This window comes from Salvelinus fontinalis, chromosome 18 (assembly GCF_029448725.1).
Source record: "Salvelinus fontinalis isolate EN_2023a chromosome 18, ASM2944872v1, whole genome shotgun sequence".
Lineage (NCBI taxonomy): Eukaryota > Metazoa > Chordata > Actinopteri > Salmoniformes > Salmonidae > Salvelinus > Salvelinus fontinalis.
The window spans coordinates 61,072,211-61,091,810 of NC_074682.1; the positions used below are offsets into that span (position 1 = coordinate 61,072,211).

General features: G+C 43.9%; 1 protein-coding gene across 1 annotated transcript in view; it reads right to left on the reverse strand.

The window, feature by feature from the left end:
- The window catches only part of cass4 (Cas scaffold protein family member 4), a 162,384-nt gene that overhangs the window by 63,289 nt on the left and 79,495 nt on the right, over positions 1–19,600 (reverse strand). The window contains exon 2 of the mRNA XM_055869994.1: positions 12,742–12,954. Coding sequence (XP_055725969.1) covers positions 12,742–12,954 — 213 coding nt within the window. The remainder of the gene's footprint in view (positions 1–12,741; positions 12,955–19,600) is intronic.

A 19,600-nucleotide genomic window follows, 5' to 3' on the forward strand; every position in this document is an offset into this window, starting at 1 on the left:
TAATTCAGACCCATTCAGATGGTGGTAGACTATAACAGTTATTAATTCAGACCCATTCAGATGGTGGTAGACTATAACAGTTATTAATTCAGACCCATAACCATTCAGATGGTGGTAGACTATAGCAGTTATTAATACAGACCCATTCAGATGGTGGTAGACTATAGCAGTTATTAATTCAGACCCATAACCATTCAGATGGTGGTAGAATATAACAGTTATTAATTCAGACCCATAACCATTCAGATGGTGGTAGACTATAGCAGTTATTAATTCAGACCCATTCAGATGGTGGTAGGCTATAGCAGTTATTAATTCAGACCCATTCAGATGGCGGTAGACTATAACAGTTATTAATTCAGACCCATTCAGATGGTGGTAGACTATATCAGTTATTAATTCAGACCCATAACCATTCAGATGGTGGTAGACTATAACAGTTATTAATTCAGACCCATTCAGATGGTGGTAGACTATAACAGTTATTAATTCAGACCCAGAACCATTCAGATGGTGGTAGACTATAGCAGTTATTAATTCAGACCCATAACCATTCAGATGGTGGTAGACTATAACAGTTATTAATTCAGACCCATAACCATTCAGATGGTGGTAGACTATGGCATTTATTAATTCAGACCCATAACCATTCAGATGGTGGTAGACTATAGCAGTTATTAATTCAGACCCATTCAGATGGTGGTAGACTATAACAGTTATTAATTCAGACCCATTCAGATGGTGGTAGACTATAGCAGTTATTAATTCAGACCCATAACCATTCAGATGGTGGTAGACTATAGCAGTTATTAATTCAGACCCATTCAGATGGTGGTAGACTATAACAGTTATTAATTCAGACCCATTCAGATGGTGGTAGACTATAGCAGTTATTAATTCAGACCCATAACCATTCAGTTGGTAGTAGACTATAACAGTTATTCATTCAGACCCAGAACCATTCAGTTGGTGGTAGACTATAACAGTTATTAATTCAGACCCATTCAGATGGTGGTAGACTATAGCAGTTATTAATTCAGACCCATAACCATTCAGATGGTGGCAGACTATAGCAGTTATTAATTCAGACCCATTCAGTTGGTAGTAGACTATAACAGTTATTCATTCAGACCCAGAACCATTCAATCTTCTTGAAGAAAAGTGTTAGTCTTCTGCATCTATTTGTAGTCCTGTATTATTCAAGGATGTCATTAGAATGATGAAGAGAAGGACAAGGAAACGTACTCAATTTAACTGTTGAAAAGCGAGGAAGGAATGAAGCAACACTAGAGAAAGAGGATGTAGGCTGAACACATTAGGGGAGATATTGTGAAAGTTAAATATGAGTCAGCCTACTAACTACACAACTAGGCCCTATTATATTTCAAAGTTAAAAAACTAATTCGCTAGCCTTGTAACTTTGTGCTGCACCAGAATCGCATGTTCTAGCGGGCCGGGGCAAGCAGGCTAGCAGAAGGGCCTTAGGGGGGCGTAGCGACGGAAGAGTCTGTTGTAGCCCCCTCGGACGGTTACATCGTCACACCAGTCGTGATGGATCGGCAGGGCTCCGTGTAGGCAGTAAAAGGGGTCCAGGCCAATTGGCAAAATAGGTATTGTAGACCAAGAAATTGGCTGATGGACTTCTTCAGCTAACAGTCCGATATGCTCTAGACAGCTAGCGGGCCCCGGCTAGCAGGCTAGCGGATGGGCCTTCAGGGGACGTCGCGACGGAGGAGCCTATTGCAACCCCTCGGGCGGATTATGTCGGTAGACCAGTCGTGATGGGTCGGCGGGGCTCCATGTCTGCAGTAAAAGGGGCCCAGGCCAATTGGCAAAATAGGTATTGTAACCCAAGAAGTGGCTGATGGACCTCTTCAGCTAGCCAGGAGATGGGCCTAGCACGATGCTAGTTCCAGGGTAACTGGTGTTTGCTTCGGGACAGAGACGTTAGCCAGGCGTACCCGCTCGGATAGCAGCTAGCTAGCTGTGATGATCCAGGTGAAGAGGTGTACAGCTTGCGGTAGGAATCCGAAGATGTGGAGATTTGGTGGAGAAAAAGCAGACCAGTATGCTCTGGGTTGAATCGCGCTGTGCAGACTGGCAGGAGTTGACCAGGCTAAGGTTAGCTGATGACCGCTAGCAGTGGCTAACTGTCTACTAGCTAGTAGCTAGTTAGCTGGCTAGCTTCTGTTGGGGGTTCCCGATTCTATAGTATAGAACATAGCAGATCCGTACCGCATTGGGTGAGGTGGGTTGCAGAAGGGTATGATGAAATTGAGGTTATAAATATAAAAAATATATAAAAAATATATATGAAGAAAAAAACATACATACACTGGACACGACAAGACAAAGACAAAGACGTCTGAACTGCTACGCCATCTTGGATTAGCACCTGCCATAACTGGCCCCACCCCAGACCTCGGGTCAGACCCAGGATGTGTGGGATAACGGCACAATCATTTGGGCTGTTTTGGTCAAGGGTTCATTAAATGTATCACTGCTCTGGATAGTATCACTGCTCTGATAGTATCACTGCTCTGGATAGTATCACTACTCTGGATAGTCTCACTGCTCTGGATAGCATCACTGCTCTTGATAGTATCACTGCTCTGGCTAGTATCACTGCTTTTGATAGTATCACTGCTCTGGATAGAATCACTGCTCTTGATAGTATCACTACTCTGGATAGTATCACTGCTCTGGATAGTATCACTGCTCTGGGTAGTATCACTGCTCTGATAGTATCACTGCTCTGGATAGTATCACTGCTCTGATAGTATCACTACTCTGGATAGTATCACTACTCTGGATAGTATCACTGCTCTGATAGTATCACTACTCTGGATACTATCACTACTCTGGATAGTAGCACTGCTCTGATAGTATGACTACTCTGGATAGTCTCACTACTCTGGATAGTAGCACTGCTCTGATAGTATCACTACTCTGGATAGTCTCACTACTCTGGATAGTAGCACTGCTCTGATAGTATCACTACTCTGGATAGTATCACTGCTCTGGATAGTATCTCTGCTCTGAATAGTATCACTGCTCTGGATAGTATCTCTGCTCTGAATAGTATCACTACTCTGGATAGTATCACTGCTCTGGATAGCATCACTGCTCTGGATAGTATCACTGCTCTGGATAGTATCACTACTCTGGCTAGAATGACTACTAGTATCTCTGCTCTGGATAGTATCACTACTCTGGATAGTATCACTGCTCTGGCTAGTATCACTACTCTGATAGTATCACTACTCTGGATAGTATCACTACTCTGGATAGTATCACTACTAGTATCTCTGCTCTGGATAGTATCACTACTCTGGATAGTATCACTGCTCTGGATAGTATCACTGCTCTGGATAGTATCACTGCTCTGGATAGTATCACTCCTCTGATAGTATCACTACTCTGGATAGTATCACTGCTCTGGATAGTATCACTGCTCTGGATAGTATCTCTGCTCTGGATAGTATCACTGCTCTGGATAGTATCACTGCTCTGGATAGTATCACTGTTCTGAATAGTATCACTGCTCTGGATAGTATCACTGCTCTGAAAAGTATCACTGCTCTGGATAGTATCACTACTCTGGATAGTATCACTGCTCTGGATAGTACCACTGCTCTGGATAGTATCACTGTTCTGGCTAGTATCACTGCTCTGGATAGTATCACTGCTCTGAAAAGTATCACTGCTCTGGATAGTATCACTGTTCTGAATAGTATCACTGCTCTGGATAGTATCACTGCTCTGAAAAGTATCACTGCTCTGGATAGTATCACTGTTCTGGATAGTATCACTGCTCTGGATAGTATCACTGCTCTGAAAAGTATCACTGCTCTGGCTAGTATCACTGCCCTGGATAGTATCACTGCTCTGGATAGTATCACTGCTCTTGATAGTATCTCTGCTCTGGCTAGTATCACTGCTCTGGATAATTTCACTACTCTGGATAGTATCACTATTCTGGATAGTATCACTGCTCTGGATAGTATAACTGCTCTGATAGTATCACTGCTCTTGATAGTCTCACTGCTCTTGATAGTATCACTGCTCTTGATAGTATCACTGCTCTGGCTAGTATCACTGCTCTGGATAGTATCACTGCTCTGGATAGTATCACTACTCTGATAGTATCACTACTCTGGATAGTATCACTGCTCTGGATAGTATCACTACTAGTATCTCTGCTCTGGATAGTATCACTACTCTGGATAGTATCACTGCTCTGAATAGTATCACTGATAGTATCACTGCTCTGGATAGTACCACTGCTCTGGATAGTATCACTGTTATGGCTAGTATCACTGCTCTAGATAGTATCACTGCTCTGAAAAGTATCACTGCTCTGGATAGTATCACTGTTCTGGATAGTATCACTGCTCTGGATAGTATCACTGCTCTGATAAGTATCACTGCTCTGGCTAGTATCACTGCTCTGGATAGTATCACTGCTCTGGATAGTATCACTGCTCTGGATAGTATCACTGCTCTTGATAGTATCTCTGCTCTTGATAGTATCTCTGCTCTGGCTAGTATCACTGCTCTGGATAATATCACTACTCTGGATAGTATCACTGCTCTGGATAGTATCACTGCTCTGGATAGTATAACTGCTCTGATAGTATCTCTGCTCTGAATAGTATCACTACTCTGGATAGTATCACTGCTCTGGATAGTATCACTACTCTGGATAGTATCACTACTAGTATCTCTGCTCTGGATAGTATCACTACTCTGGAAAGTATCACTGCTCTGGATAGTATCACTGCTCTGGATAGTATCACTGCTCTGGATAGTATCACTGCTCTGGATAGTATAACTGCTCTGATAGTATCACTGCTCTGGATAGTATCACTGCTCTGGATAGTATCACTACTCTGGATAGTATCACTGCTCTGGATAGTATCACTGCTCTGGCTAGTATCACTGCTCTGGATAATTTCACTACTCTGGATAGTATCACTACTCTGGATAGTATCACTGCTCTGGATAGTATAACTGCTCTGATAGTATCACTGCTCTTGATAGTCTCACTGCTCTTGATAGTATCACTGCTCTTGATAGTATCACTGCTCTGGATAGTATCACTGCTCTGGATAGTATCACTACTCTGATAGTATCACTACTCTGGATAGTATCACTCCTCTGGATAGTATCACTACTAGTATCTCTGCTCTGGATAGTATCACTACTCTGGATAGTATCACTGCTCTGGCTAGTATCACTACTCTGATAGTATCACTACTCTGGATAGTATCACTACTCTGGATAGAATCACTGATAGTATCACTGCTCTGGATAGTACCACTGCTCTGGATAGTATCAATGCTCTGGCTAGTATCCTTGCTCTGATAGTATCACTGCTCTGGCTAGTACCACTGCTCTGGATAGTATCACTACTCTGGATAGTATCACTACTCTGATAGTATCACTACTCTGATAGTATCACTACTCTGGATAGTATCACTACTCTGGATAGAATCACTGATAGTATCACTGCTCTGGATAGTACCACTACTCTGATAGTATCACTACTCTGATAGTATCACTACTCTGGATAGTATCACTACTCTGGATAGAATCACTGATAGTATCACTGCTCTGGCTAGTATCACTACTCTGATAGTATCACTACTCTGATAGTATCACTACTCTGGATAGTATCACTACTCTGGATAGAATCACTGATAGTATCACTGCTCTGGATAGTACCACTGCTCTGGATAGTATCACTGTTCTGGCTAGTATCACTGCTCTGGATAGTATCACTGCTCTGGAAAGTATCACTGCTCTGGATAGTATCACTGTTCTGGCTAGTATCACTGCTCTGGATAGTATCACTGCTCTGATAGTATCACTACTCTGGATAGTATCACTGCTCTGGCTAGTATCACTGCTCTGGATAGTATCACTGCTCTGGATAGTATCACTGCTCTGGATAGTATCACTGCTCTTGATAGTATCTCTGCTCTTGATAGTATCTCTGCTCTGGCTAGTATCACTGCTCTGGATAATATCACTACTCTGGATAGTATCACTACTCTGGATAGTATCACTGCTCTGGATAGTATAACTGCTCTGATAGTATCACTGCTCTTGATAGTATCACTGCTCTTGATAGTATCACTGCTCTGGATAGTATCACTGCTCTGGCTAGTATCACTGCTTTTGATAGTATCACTGCTCTGGACAGTATCACTGCTCTGGATAGTATCACTGCTCTGGCTAGTATCACTACTCTGGATAGTCTCACTGCTCTGGATAGTATCACTGCTCTGGATAGTATCACTGCTCTGATAGTATCACTGCTCTGGATAGTATCACTGCTCTGATAGTATCACTGCTCTGATAGTATCACTGCTCTGGATAGTATCACTACTCTGGATAGTATCACTGCTCTGGATAGTATCACTACTCTGGATAATATCACTGCTCTGATAGTATCACTGCTCTTGATAGTCTCACTGCTCTGGCTAGTATCACTGCTCTTGATAGTATCACTGCTCTGGATAGTATCACTGCTCTGGATAGTATCACTACTCTGGATAGTATCACTGCTCTGGATAGTATCACTACTCTGGATAGTATCACTACTCTGGATAGTATCACTGCTCTGATAGTATCACTGCTCTGGATAGTATCACTGCTCTGGATAGTATCACTACTCTGGATAGTATCACTGCTCTGGATAGTATCACTACTCTGGATAGTATCACTACTAGTATCTCTGCTCTGGATAGTATTACTACTATGGATAGTATCACTGCTCTGGCTAGTATCACTACTCTGGATAGTATCACTACTCTGGATAGTATCACTACTAGTGTCTCTGCTCTGGATAGTATCACTACTCTGGATAGTATCACTACTCTGGATAGTATCACTACTAGTATCTCTGCTCTGGATAGTATCACTGCTCTGGCTAGTATCACTGCTCTGGCTAGTACCACTGCTCTGGATAGTATCACTACTCTGGATAGTATCACTGCTCTGGATAGTATCACTGCTCTGGATAGTATCACTGCTCTGGATAGTATCACTGCTCTGGATAGTATCACTGCTCTGGATAGTATCACTGCTCTTGATAGTATCACTGCTCTGGATAGTATCACTGCTCTGGATAGTATCACTGCTCTGGATAGTATCACTGCTCTGATGGTATCACTACTCTGATAGTATCACTACTCTTGATAGTCTCACTGCTCTGGATAGTATCACTACTCTGGATAGTCTCACTGCTCTGGATAGTATCACTGCTCTGGATAGTATCACTACTAGTATCACTGCTCTGGATAGTATCACTGATCTGGATAGTATCACTACTCTGGATAGTATCACTGATAGTATCACTACTCTGGATAGTATCACTGCTCTGGATAGTATCACTGCTCTGGATAGTATCACTACTCTGGATAGTATCACTGCTCTGGATAGTATCACTGCTCTGGATAGTATCACTACTCTGGATAGTATCACTGCTCTGGATAGTATCACTGCTCTGGATAGTATCACTACTAGTATCACTGCTCTGGATAGTATCACTGCTCTGGATAGTATCACTGCTCTGGATAGTATCACTGCTCTGGATAGTATCACTACTAGTATCACTGCTCTGGATAGTATCACTGCTCTGGATAGTATCACTACTCTGGATAGTATCACTGCTCTGATAGTATCACTACTCTGGATAGTATCACTGCTCTGGATAGTATCACTGATAGTATCACTACTCTGGATAGTATCACTGATAGTATCACTGCTCTGGATAGTAACACTGCTCTGGATAGTATCACTACTCTGGATAGTATCACTGATAGTATCACTACTCTGGATAGTATCACTGATAGTATCACTACTCTGGATAGTATCACTACTCTGGATAGTATCACTGATCTGGATAGTATCACTACTCTGGCTAGTATCACTGCTCTGATAGTATCACTACTCTGGATAGTATCACTACTCTGGATAGTATCACTGCTCTGGCTAGTATCACTGCTCTGATAGTATCACTACTCTGGATAGTATCACTGCTCTGGATAGTATCACTACTAGTATCTCTGCTCTGGATAGTATCACTACTCTGGATAGTATCACTGCTCTGAATAGTATCACTACTCTGATAGTATCACTACTCTGGATAGTATCACTACTCTGGATAGTATCACTGATAGTATCACTGCTCTGGATAGTACCACTGCTCTGGATAGTATCACTGTTCTGGCTAGTATCACTGCTCTGGATAGTATCACTGCTCTGAAAAGTATCACTGCTCTGGATAGTATCACTGTTCTGGCTAGTATCACTGCTCTGGATAGTATCACTGCTCTGAAAAGTATCACTGCTCTGGATAGTATCACTGTTCTGGATAGTATCACTGCTCTGGATAGTATCACTGCTCTGATAAGTATCACTGCTCTGGCTAGTATCACTGCTCTGGATAGTATCACTGCTCTGGATAGTATCACTGCTCTGGATAGTATCACTGCTCTTGATAGTATCTCTGCTCTTGATAGTATCTCTGCTCTGGCTAGTATCACTGCTCTGGATAATATCACTGCTCTGGATAGTATCACTGCTCTGGATAGTATCACTGCTCTGGATAGTATAACTGCTCTGATAGTATCTCTGCTCTGAATAGTATCACTACTCTGGATAGTATCACTGCTCTGGCTAGTATCACTACTCTGGATAGTATCACTACTCTGGATAGTATCACTACTAGTATCTCTGCTCTGGATAGTATCACTACTCTGGATAGTATCACTGCTCTGGATAGTACCACTGCACTGGATAGTATCACTGTTCTGGCTAGTATCACTGCTCTGGATAGTATCACTGCTCTGGCTAGTATCACTGCTCTGGATAATTTCACTACTCTGGATAGTATCACTACTCTGGATAGTATCACTGCTCTGGATAGTATAACTGCTCTGATAGTATCACTGCTCTTGATAGTCTCACTGCTCTTGATAGTATCACTGCTCTTGATAGTATCACTGCTCTGGATAGTATCACTGCTCTGGATAGTATCACTGCTCTGGATAGTATCACTACTTTGATAGTATCACTACTCTGAATAGTATCACTCCTCTGGATAGTATCACTACTAGTATCTCTGCTCTGGATAGTATCACTACTCTGGATAGTATCACTGCTCTGGCTAGTATTACTACTCTGATAGTATCACTACTCTTGATAGTCTCACTACTCTGGATAGTATCACTGCTCTGGATAGTACCACTGCTCTGGATAGTATCACTGTTCTGGCTAGTATCACTGCTCTGGATAGTATCACTGCTCTGAAAAGTATCACTGCTCTGGATAGTATCACTGTTCTGGCTAGTATCACTGCTCTGGATAGTATCACTGCTCTGAAAAGTATCACTACTCTGGATAGTATCACTGCTCTGGATAGTATCACTGCTCTGATAGTATCACTGCTCTGATAGTATCACTACTCTGGATAGTATCACTGCTCTGGATAGTATCACTGCTCTGGCTAGTACCACTGCTCTGGCTAGTACCACTGCTCTGGATAGTATCACTGCTCTGGATAGTATCACTGCTCTGGATAGTATCACTGCTCTTGATAGTATCTCTGCTCTTGATAGTATCTCTGCTCTGGCTAGTATCACTGCTCTGGATAATATCACTACTCTGGATAGTGTCACTACTCTGGATAGTATCACTGCTCTGGATAGTATAACTGCTCTGATAGTATCACTGCTCTTGATAGTATCACTGCTCTTGATAGTATCACTGCTCTGGATAGTATCACTGCTCTGGATAGTATCACTGCTCTGGCTAGTATCACTGCTTTTGATAGTATCACTGCTCTGGACAGTATCACTGCTCTGGATAGTATCACTGCTCTGGCTAGTATCACTACTCTGGATAGTCTCACTGCTCTGGATAGTATCACTGCTCTGGATAGTATCACTGCTCTGATAGTATCACTGCTCTGGATAGTATCACTGCTCTGATAGTATCACTGCTCTGATAGTATCACTGCTCTGGAAAGTATCACTGCTCTGATAGTATCACTGCTCTGGAAAGTATCACTGCTCTGGATAGTATCACTGCTCTGGATAGTATCACTGCTCTGGATAGTATCACTACTCTGGATAGTCTCACTGCTCTGGATAGTATCACTGATAGTATCACTACTCTGGATAGTATCACTACTCTGGATAGTATCACTGCTCTGATAGTATCACTGCTCTGGCTAGTATCACTACTCTGGATAGTCTCACTGCTCTGGATAGTATCACTGCTCTGGATAGTATCACTGCTCTGGATAGTATCACTGCTCTGGATAGTAGCACTGCTCTGGATAGTAGCACTGCTCTGGATAGTAGCACTGCTCTGATAGTATAACTACTCTGGATAGTATCACTACTCTGGATAGTATCACTGCTCTGGATAGTATCACTACTCTGGATAGTATCACTGCTCTGATAGTATCACTGCTCTTGATAGTCTCACTGCTCTGGCTAGTATCACTGCTCTTGATAGTATCACTGCTCTGGATAGTATCACTACTCTGGATAGTATCACTGCTCTGGATAGTATCACTGCTCTGGATAGTATCACTACTCTGGATAGTATCACTACTCTGGATAGTATCACTACTAGTATCTCTGCTCTGGATAGTATTACTACTATGGATAGTATCACTGCTCTGGCTAGTATCACTACTCTGATAGTATCACTACTCTGGATAGTATCACTACTCTGGATAGTATCACTACTAGTGTCTCTGCTCTGGATAGTATCACTGCTCAGGATAGTATCACTACTCTGGATAGTATCACTGCTCTGGATAGTATCACTGCTCTGGCTAGTATCACTGCTCTGGCTAGTACCACTGCTCTGGATAGTATCACTACTCTGGATAGTATCACTGCTCTGGATAGTATCACTGCTCTGGATAGTATCACTGCTCTGGATAGTATCACTACTCTGGATAGTATCACTGCTCTGGATAGTATCACTGCTCTGGCTAGTATCACTGCTCTGGCTAGTACCACTGCTCTGGATAGTATCACTACTCTGGATAGTATCACTGCTCTGGATAGTATCACTGCTGTTGATAGTATCACTGCTCTGGATAGTATCACTGCTCTGGATAGTATCACTGCTCTGGATAGTATCACTGCTCTGGATAGTATCACTGCTCTGGATAGTATCACTGCTCTGGATAGTATCACTGCTCTGGATAGTATCACTGCTCTGGATAGTATCACTGCTCTGGATAGTATCACTGCTCTGGATAGTACCACTGCTCTGGATAGTATCACTGCTCTGGATAGTATCACTGCTCTGATGGTATCACTGCTCTGATAGTATCACTACTCTTGATAGTCTCACTGCTCTGGATAGTATCACTGCTCTTGATAGTATCACTACTCTGGCTAGTATCACTGCTCTGGATAGTATCACTGCTCTGGATAGTATCACTACTAGTATCACTGCTCTGGATAGTATCACTGCTCTGGATAGTATCACTGATAGTATCACTACTCTGGATAGTATCACTGATCTGGATAGTATCACTGCTCTGGATAGTATCACTGCTCTGGATAGTATCACTACTCTGGATAGTATCACTGCTCTGGATAGTATCACTACTCTGGATAGTATCACTGCTCTGGATAGTATCACTACTCTGATAGTATCACTGCTCTGGCTAGTATCACTACTCTGGATAGTATCACTACTCTTGATAGTCTCACTGCTCTGGATAGTATCACTACTCTGATAGTATCACTACTCTGGATAGTATCACTACTCTGATAGTATCACTACTCTGATAGTATCACTACTCTGATAGTATCACTACTCTGATAGTATCACTACTCTGATAGTATCACTACTCTGATAGTATCACTACTCTGGATAGTATCACTGCTCTGGATAGTATCACTACTCTGGATAGTATCACTACTCTAGATAGTATCACTACTCTGATAGTATCACTACTCTGGATAGTATCACTACTCTGGATAGTATCACTGCTCTGGATAGTATCACTACTCTGGATAGTATCACTGATAGTATCACTACTCTGGATAGTATCACTACTCTGGATAGTATCACTGATAGTATCACTACTCTGGATAGTATCACTGATAGTATCACTACTCTGGATAGTATCACTGATAGTATCACTACTCTGGATAGTATCACTACTCTGATAGTATCACTACTCTGGATAGTATCACTACTCTGGATAGTATCACTACTAGTATCTCTGCTCTGGATAGTATCACTACTCTGGATAGTATCACTGCTCTGGATAGTATCACTGATAGTATCACTACTCTGGATAGTATCACTGATAGTATCACTGCTCTGGATAGTATCACTGCTTTTATAGTATCATTGCTCTGATAGTATCACTGCTCTGATAGTATCACTGCTCTGGTTAGTATCACTGCTCTGGATAGTATCACTGCTCTTTATTAATCTTTATGTATCGGCTTTATGTGTAGTGCTCATTAAATGTATTTACTTCTTGGCTCATCAGACTCTGGTTGCATCAGGCTTGAATTTTCAATCGTAGCTCCAGTCTAATCCAGACATAGTCCTATTTATATGCTTTATAATGCTTTTGTACCACACTTCCGGTTTTAACGGGAAATACCGGGTTACTCGGGAGAGAAAAATGGAACGTTTGTAAAACACCAGGAAAATATTCAACCCTAACACACACAGTCATACCTGGGTCTGAGCCGGGGTCTGGGGTGGGGCCAGTGGTAGGAGCTGCAGGCGATTGGCTGGGGCCAGGCCTTGTCGTCCAGACAGAAAGCACATCCACCAACCACAGCTCCCTTCTACCTCCTGTTGCAGCACTGTAACCACGTCTCCCTTCCTGAAGCCCAGCTCATCACTGCAATCGGCTATGTTGTCATACAGGGCCGCAGCCAGCAGGGTCTGGGGAGAGGAGACAGGACAGTATACTATGTTGTCATACAGGGCCTTAGCCAGTAGGGTCTGGGGAGAGGAGACAGGACAGTATACTATGTTGTCATACAGGGCCTTGTCCAGCAGGGTCTGGGGAGAGGAGACAGGACAGAATACAACACAGTATACTATGTTGTCATACAGGACCTTAGCCAGTAGGGTCTGGGGAGAGGAGACAGGACAGTATACTATGTTGTCATACAGGGCCTTGTCCAGCAGGGTCTGGGGAGAGGAGACAGGACAGAATACAACACAGTATACTATGTTGTCATACAGGGCCTTAGCCAGCAGGGTCTGGGGAGAGGAGACAGGACAGTATACTATGTTGTCATACAGGGCCTTAGCCAGCAGGGTCTGGGGAGAGGAGACAGGGCAGCATGACACAACATTAAATACAACACAACACAGTATACAACACAGCAATTTGTGTGGGCCCCTGTAAACCCTAACCATTTGTCATGACAACCCTCTGGCCTCTGTAAACCATAACCATGTGTCATGACATCCCTCTGGCCCCTGTAAACCCTAACCACGTGTCGAGACATTCCTCTGGCCCCTGTAAACCCTAACCATTTGTCATGACATTCCTCTGGCCCCTGTAAACCATAACCATGTGTCATGACATCCCTCTGGCCCCTGTAAACCCTAACCATGTGTCATGACAATCCTCTGGCCCCTGTAAACCATAACCATATGTCATGACAACCCTCTGGCCCCTGTAAACCATAACCATGTGTCATGACATTCCTCTGGCCCCTGTAAACCCTGCCCACGTGTCGAGACAACCCTCTGGCCCCTGTAAACCATAACCACGTGTAGAGACATTCCTCTGGCCCCTGTAAACCATAACCATGTGTTGAGACAACCCTCTGGCCCCTGTAAACCCTAACCATTTGTCATGACAACCCTCTGGCCCCTGTAAACCCTAACCATTTGTCATGACATCCCTCTGGCCCCTGTAAACCATAACCACGTTTTGAGACATTCCTCTGGCCCCTGTAAACCCTAACCATGTGTCATGACAACCCTCTGGCCCCTGTAAACCACAACCACGTGTTGAGACATTCCTCTGGCCCCTGTAAACCACAACCATGTGTCATGACAACCCTCTGGCCCCTATAAACCATAATCATTTGTCATGACAACCCTCTGGCCTCTGTAAACCTCGGGCCAGTAGTCACACACTCTCTCTCCCTCACACATGGGTTTGGGGCAGGTAAACTGAAAACCACATGCTTCAAGGTGTCCGATCACATTAACCATTAAAGGCCCACAACAGACCTCACCAGTCCTGCCCATTATACATATAGTATGATATCATTGGTGCGAACCCCAGACCTCCCCAGTCCTGCCCATTATACATATAGTATGATATCATTGGTGCGAACCCCAGACCTCCCCAGTCCTGCCCATTATACATATAGTATGATATCATTGGTGGCAACCCCAGACTTCCCCGGTCCTGTCCATTATACATATAGTATGATATCATTGGTGCCAACCCCAGACCTCCCCAGTCCTGCCCATTATACATATAGTATGATATCATTGGGGCCAACCTCAGACCTCCCCAGTCCTGCCCATTATACATATAGTATGATATCATTGGTGCCAACCCCAGACCTCCCCAGTCCTGTCCATTATACATATAGTATGATAGCATTGGTGCCAACCCCAGACCTCCCCAGTCCTGCCCATTATACATATAGTATGATATCATTAGTGCCAACCCCAGACCTCCCCAGTCCTGTTAATTATACATATAGTATGATATCATTGGTGCCAACCCCAGACCTCCCCAGTCCTGCCCATTATACATATAGTATGATATCATTGGTGCCAACCCCAGACCTCCCCAGTCCTGCCCATTATACATATAGTATGATATCATTGGTGCCAACCCCAGACCTCCCCAGTCCTGCCCATTATACATATAGTATGATACATTGGTGCCAACCCCAGACCTCCCCATTATACATATAGTATGATATCATTGGTGCCAACCCCAGACCTCCCCATTAAATATATAGTATGATATCATTGGTGCCAACCCCAGACCTCCCCAGTCCTGCCCATTGTACATATAGTATGATATCATTGGTGCCAACCCCAGACCTCCCCAGTCCTGCCCATTATACATATAGTATGATAGCATTGGTGCCAACCCCAGACTTCCCCAGTCCTGTCCATTACACATATAGTATGATATCATTGGTGCCAACCTCAGACCTCCCCAGTCCTGCCCATTATACATATAGTAGGATATCATTGGTGCCAACCCCAGACCTCCCCAGTCCTGCCCATTATACATATAGTATGATATCATTGGTGCCAACCCCAGACCTCCACATTATACATATAGTATGATATCATTGGTGCCAACCCCAGACCTCCCCAGTCCTGTCCATTATACATGTAGTATGATATCATTGGTGCCAACCCCAGACCTCCCCATTATACATATAGTATGATATCATTGGTGCCAACCCCAGACCTCCCCGGTCCTGTCCATTATACATATAGTATGATATCATTGGTGCCAACCCCAGACCTCCCCAATCCTGCCCATTATACATATAGTATGATATCATTGGTGCCAACCTCAGACCTCCCCAGTCTTGCCCATTATACATATAGTATGATATCATTAGTGCCAACCCCAGACCTCCCCAGTCCTGCCCATTATACATATAGTATGATATCATTGGTGCCAACCCCAGACCTCCCCATTATACATATAGTATGATATCATTGGTGCCAACCCCAGACCTCCCCAGACCTCCCCATTATACATATAGTATGATATCATTGGTGCCAACCCCAGACCTCCCCAGTCCTGTCTATTATACATGTAGTATGATATCATTGGTGCCAACCCCAGACCTCCCCATTATACATATAGTATGATATCATTGGTGCCAACCCCAGACCTCCCCAATCCTGCCCATTATACATATAGTATGATATCATTGGTGCCAACCCCAGACCTCCCCAGTCCTGCCCATTATACATATAGTATGATATCATTGGTGCCAACCCCAGACCTCCCCATTAAACATATAGTATGATATCATTGGTGCCAACCCCAGACCTCCTCATTATACATATAGTATGATATCATTGGTGCCAACCCCAGACCTCCCCGGTCCTGTCCATTATACATATAGTATGATATCATTGGTGCCAACCCCAGACCTCCCCATTATACATATAGTATGATATCATTGGTGCCAACCCCAGACCTCCCCGGTCCTGTCCATTATACATATAGTATGATATCATTGGTGCCAACCCCAGACCTCCCCAGTCCTGCCCATTATACATATAGTATGATATCATTGGTGCAAACCCCAGACCTCCCCATTATACATATAGTATGATATCATTGGTGCCAACCCCAGACCTCCCCATTATACATATAGTATGACATCATTGGTGCCAACCCCAGAACTCCCCAGTCCTGCCCATTATATAGTATGATATCATTGGTGCCAACCCCAGACCTCCCCGGTCCTGTCCATTATACATATAGTATGATATCATTGGTGCCAACCCCAGACCTCCCCAATCCTGCCCATTATACATATAGTATGATATCATTGGTGCCAACCCCAGACCTCCCCAGTCCTGCCCATTATACATATAGTATGATATCATTGGTGCCAACCCCAGACCTCCCCAGTCCTGTCCATTATACATATAGTATGATATCATTGGTGCCAACCCCAGACCTCCCCATTATTCATATAGTATGATATCATTGGTGCCAAACCCAGACCTCCCCATTATACATATAGTATGATATCATTTGTGCCAACCCCAGACCTCCCCATTATACATATTGTATGATATCATTGGAGCCAACCCCAGACCTCCCCAGTCCTGCCCATTATATAGTATGACATCATTGGGCCAACCCCAGACCTCCCCAGTCCTGCCCATTATACATATAGTATGATATCATTGGTGCAAACCCCAGAACTCCCCATTATACATATAGTATGATATCATTGGTGCCAACCCCAGACCTCCCCAGTCCTGCCCATTATACATATAGTATGATATCATTGGTGCCAACCCCAGACCTCCCCATTATATAGTATGATATCATTGGTGCCAACCCCAGACCTCCCCAGTCCTGCCCATTATACATATAGTATGATATCATTGGTGCCAACCCCAGACCTCCCCATTATAAATATAGTATGACATCATTGGTGCCAACCCCAGACCTCCCCAGTCCTGCCCAATATATAGTATGACATCATTGGTGCCAACCCCAGACCTCTCCCCAGTCCTGCCCATTATAAATATAGTATGATATCATTGGTGCCAACCCCAGACCTCCCCATTATAAATATAGTATGACATCATTGGTGCCAACCCCAGTCCTGCCCAATATATAGTATGATATCATTGGTGCCAACCTCAGACCTCCCCAGTCCTGCCCATTATATAGTATGATATCATTGGTGCCAACCTCAGACCTCCCCAGTCCTGCCCATTATATAGTATGATATCATTGGTGCCAACCTCAGACCTCCCCAGTCCTGCCCATTATATAGTATGACATCATTGGTGCCAACCCCAGACCTCCCCAGTCCTGCCCATTATACATATAGTATGATATCATTGGTGCCAACCCCAGACCTCCCCAGTCCTGCCCATTATACATATAGTATGACATCATTGGTGCCAACCCCAGACCTCCCCAGTCCTGCCCATTATATAGTATGATATCATTGGTGGCAACCCCAGACCTCCCCAGTCCTGCCCATTATACATATAGTATGATATCATTGGTGCCAACCCCAGACCTCCCCAGTCCTGCCCATTATACATATAGTATGATATCATTGGTGCCAACCCCAGACCTCCCCATTATACATATAGTATGATATCATTGGTGCCAACCCCAGACCTCCCCATTATACATATAGTATGAAATCATTGGTGCCAACCCCAGAACTCCCCAGTCCTGCCCATTATATAGTATGATATCATTGGTGCCAACCCCAGACCTCCCCGGTCCTGTCCATTATACATATAGTATGATATCATTGGTGCCAACCCCAGACCTCCCCAATCCTGCCCATTATACATATAGTATGATATCATTGGTGCCAACCCCAGACCTCCCCAGTCCTGCCCATTATACATATAGTATGATATCATTGGTGCCAACCCCAGACCTCCCCAGTCCTGTCCATTATACATATAGTATGATATCATTGGTGCCAACCCCAGACCTCCCCATTATTCATATAGTATGATATCATTGGTGCCAACCCCAGACCTCCCCATTATACATATAGTATGACATCATTGGTGCCAAACCCAGACCTCCCCATTATACATATAGTATGATATCATTTGTGCCAACCCCAGACCTCCCCATTATACATATTGTATGATATCATTGGAGCCAACCCCAGACCTCCCCAGTCCTGCCCATTATATAGTATGACATCATTGGGCCAACCCCAGACCTCCCCAGTCCTGCCCATTATACATATAGTATGATATCATTGGTGCAAACCCCAGAACTCCCCATTATACATATAGTATGATATCATTGGTGCCAACCCCAGACCTCCCCAGTCCTGCCCATTATACATATAGTATGATATCATTGGTGCCAACCCCAGACCTCCCCATTATATAGTATGATATCATTGGTGCCAACCCCAGACCTCCCCAGTCCTGCCCATTATACATATAGTATGATATCATTGGTGCCAACCCCAGACCTCCCCATTATAAATATAGTATGACATCATTGGTGCCAACCCCAGACCTCCCCAGTCCTGCCCAATATATAGTATGACATCATTGGTGCCAACCCCAGACCTCTCCCCAGTCCTGCCCATTATACATATAGTATGATATCATTGGTGCCAACCCCAGACCTCCCCATTATAAATATAGTATGACATCATTGGTGCCAACCCCAGTCCTGCCCAATATATAGTATGATATCATTGGTGCCAACCTCAGACCTCCCCAGTCCTGCCCATTATATAGTATGATATCATTGGTGCCAACCTCAGACCTCCCCAGTCCTGCCCATTATATAGTATGATATCATTGGTGCCAACCTCAGACCTCCCCAGTCCTGCCCATTATATAGTATGACATCATTGGTGCCAACCCCAGACCTCCCCAGTCCTGCCCATTATACATATAGTATGATATCATTGGTGCCAACCCCAGACCTCCCCAGTCCTGCCCATTATACATATAGTATGACATCATTGGTGCCAACCCCAGACCTCCCCAGTCCTGCCCATTATACATATAGTATGACATCATTGGTGCCAACCCCAGACCTCCCCAGTCCTGCCCATTATATAGTATGATATCATTGGTGGCAACCCCAGACCTCCCCAGTCCTGCCCATTACACATATAGTATGACATCATTGGTGCCAACCCCAGACCTCCCCAGTCCTGCCCATTATATAGTATGATATCATTGGTGCCAACCCCAGACCTCACCAGTCCTGCCCATTATATAGTATGATATCATTGGTGCCAACCCCAGACCTCCCCAGTCCTGCCCATTATATAGTATGATATCATTGGTGCCAACCCCAGACCTCCCCAGAACTCCCCAT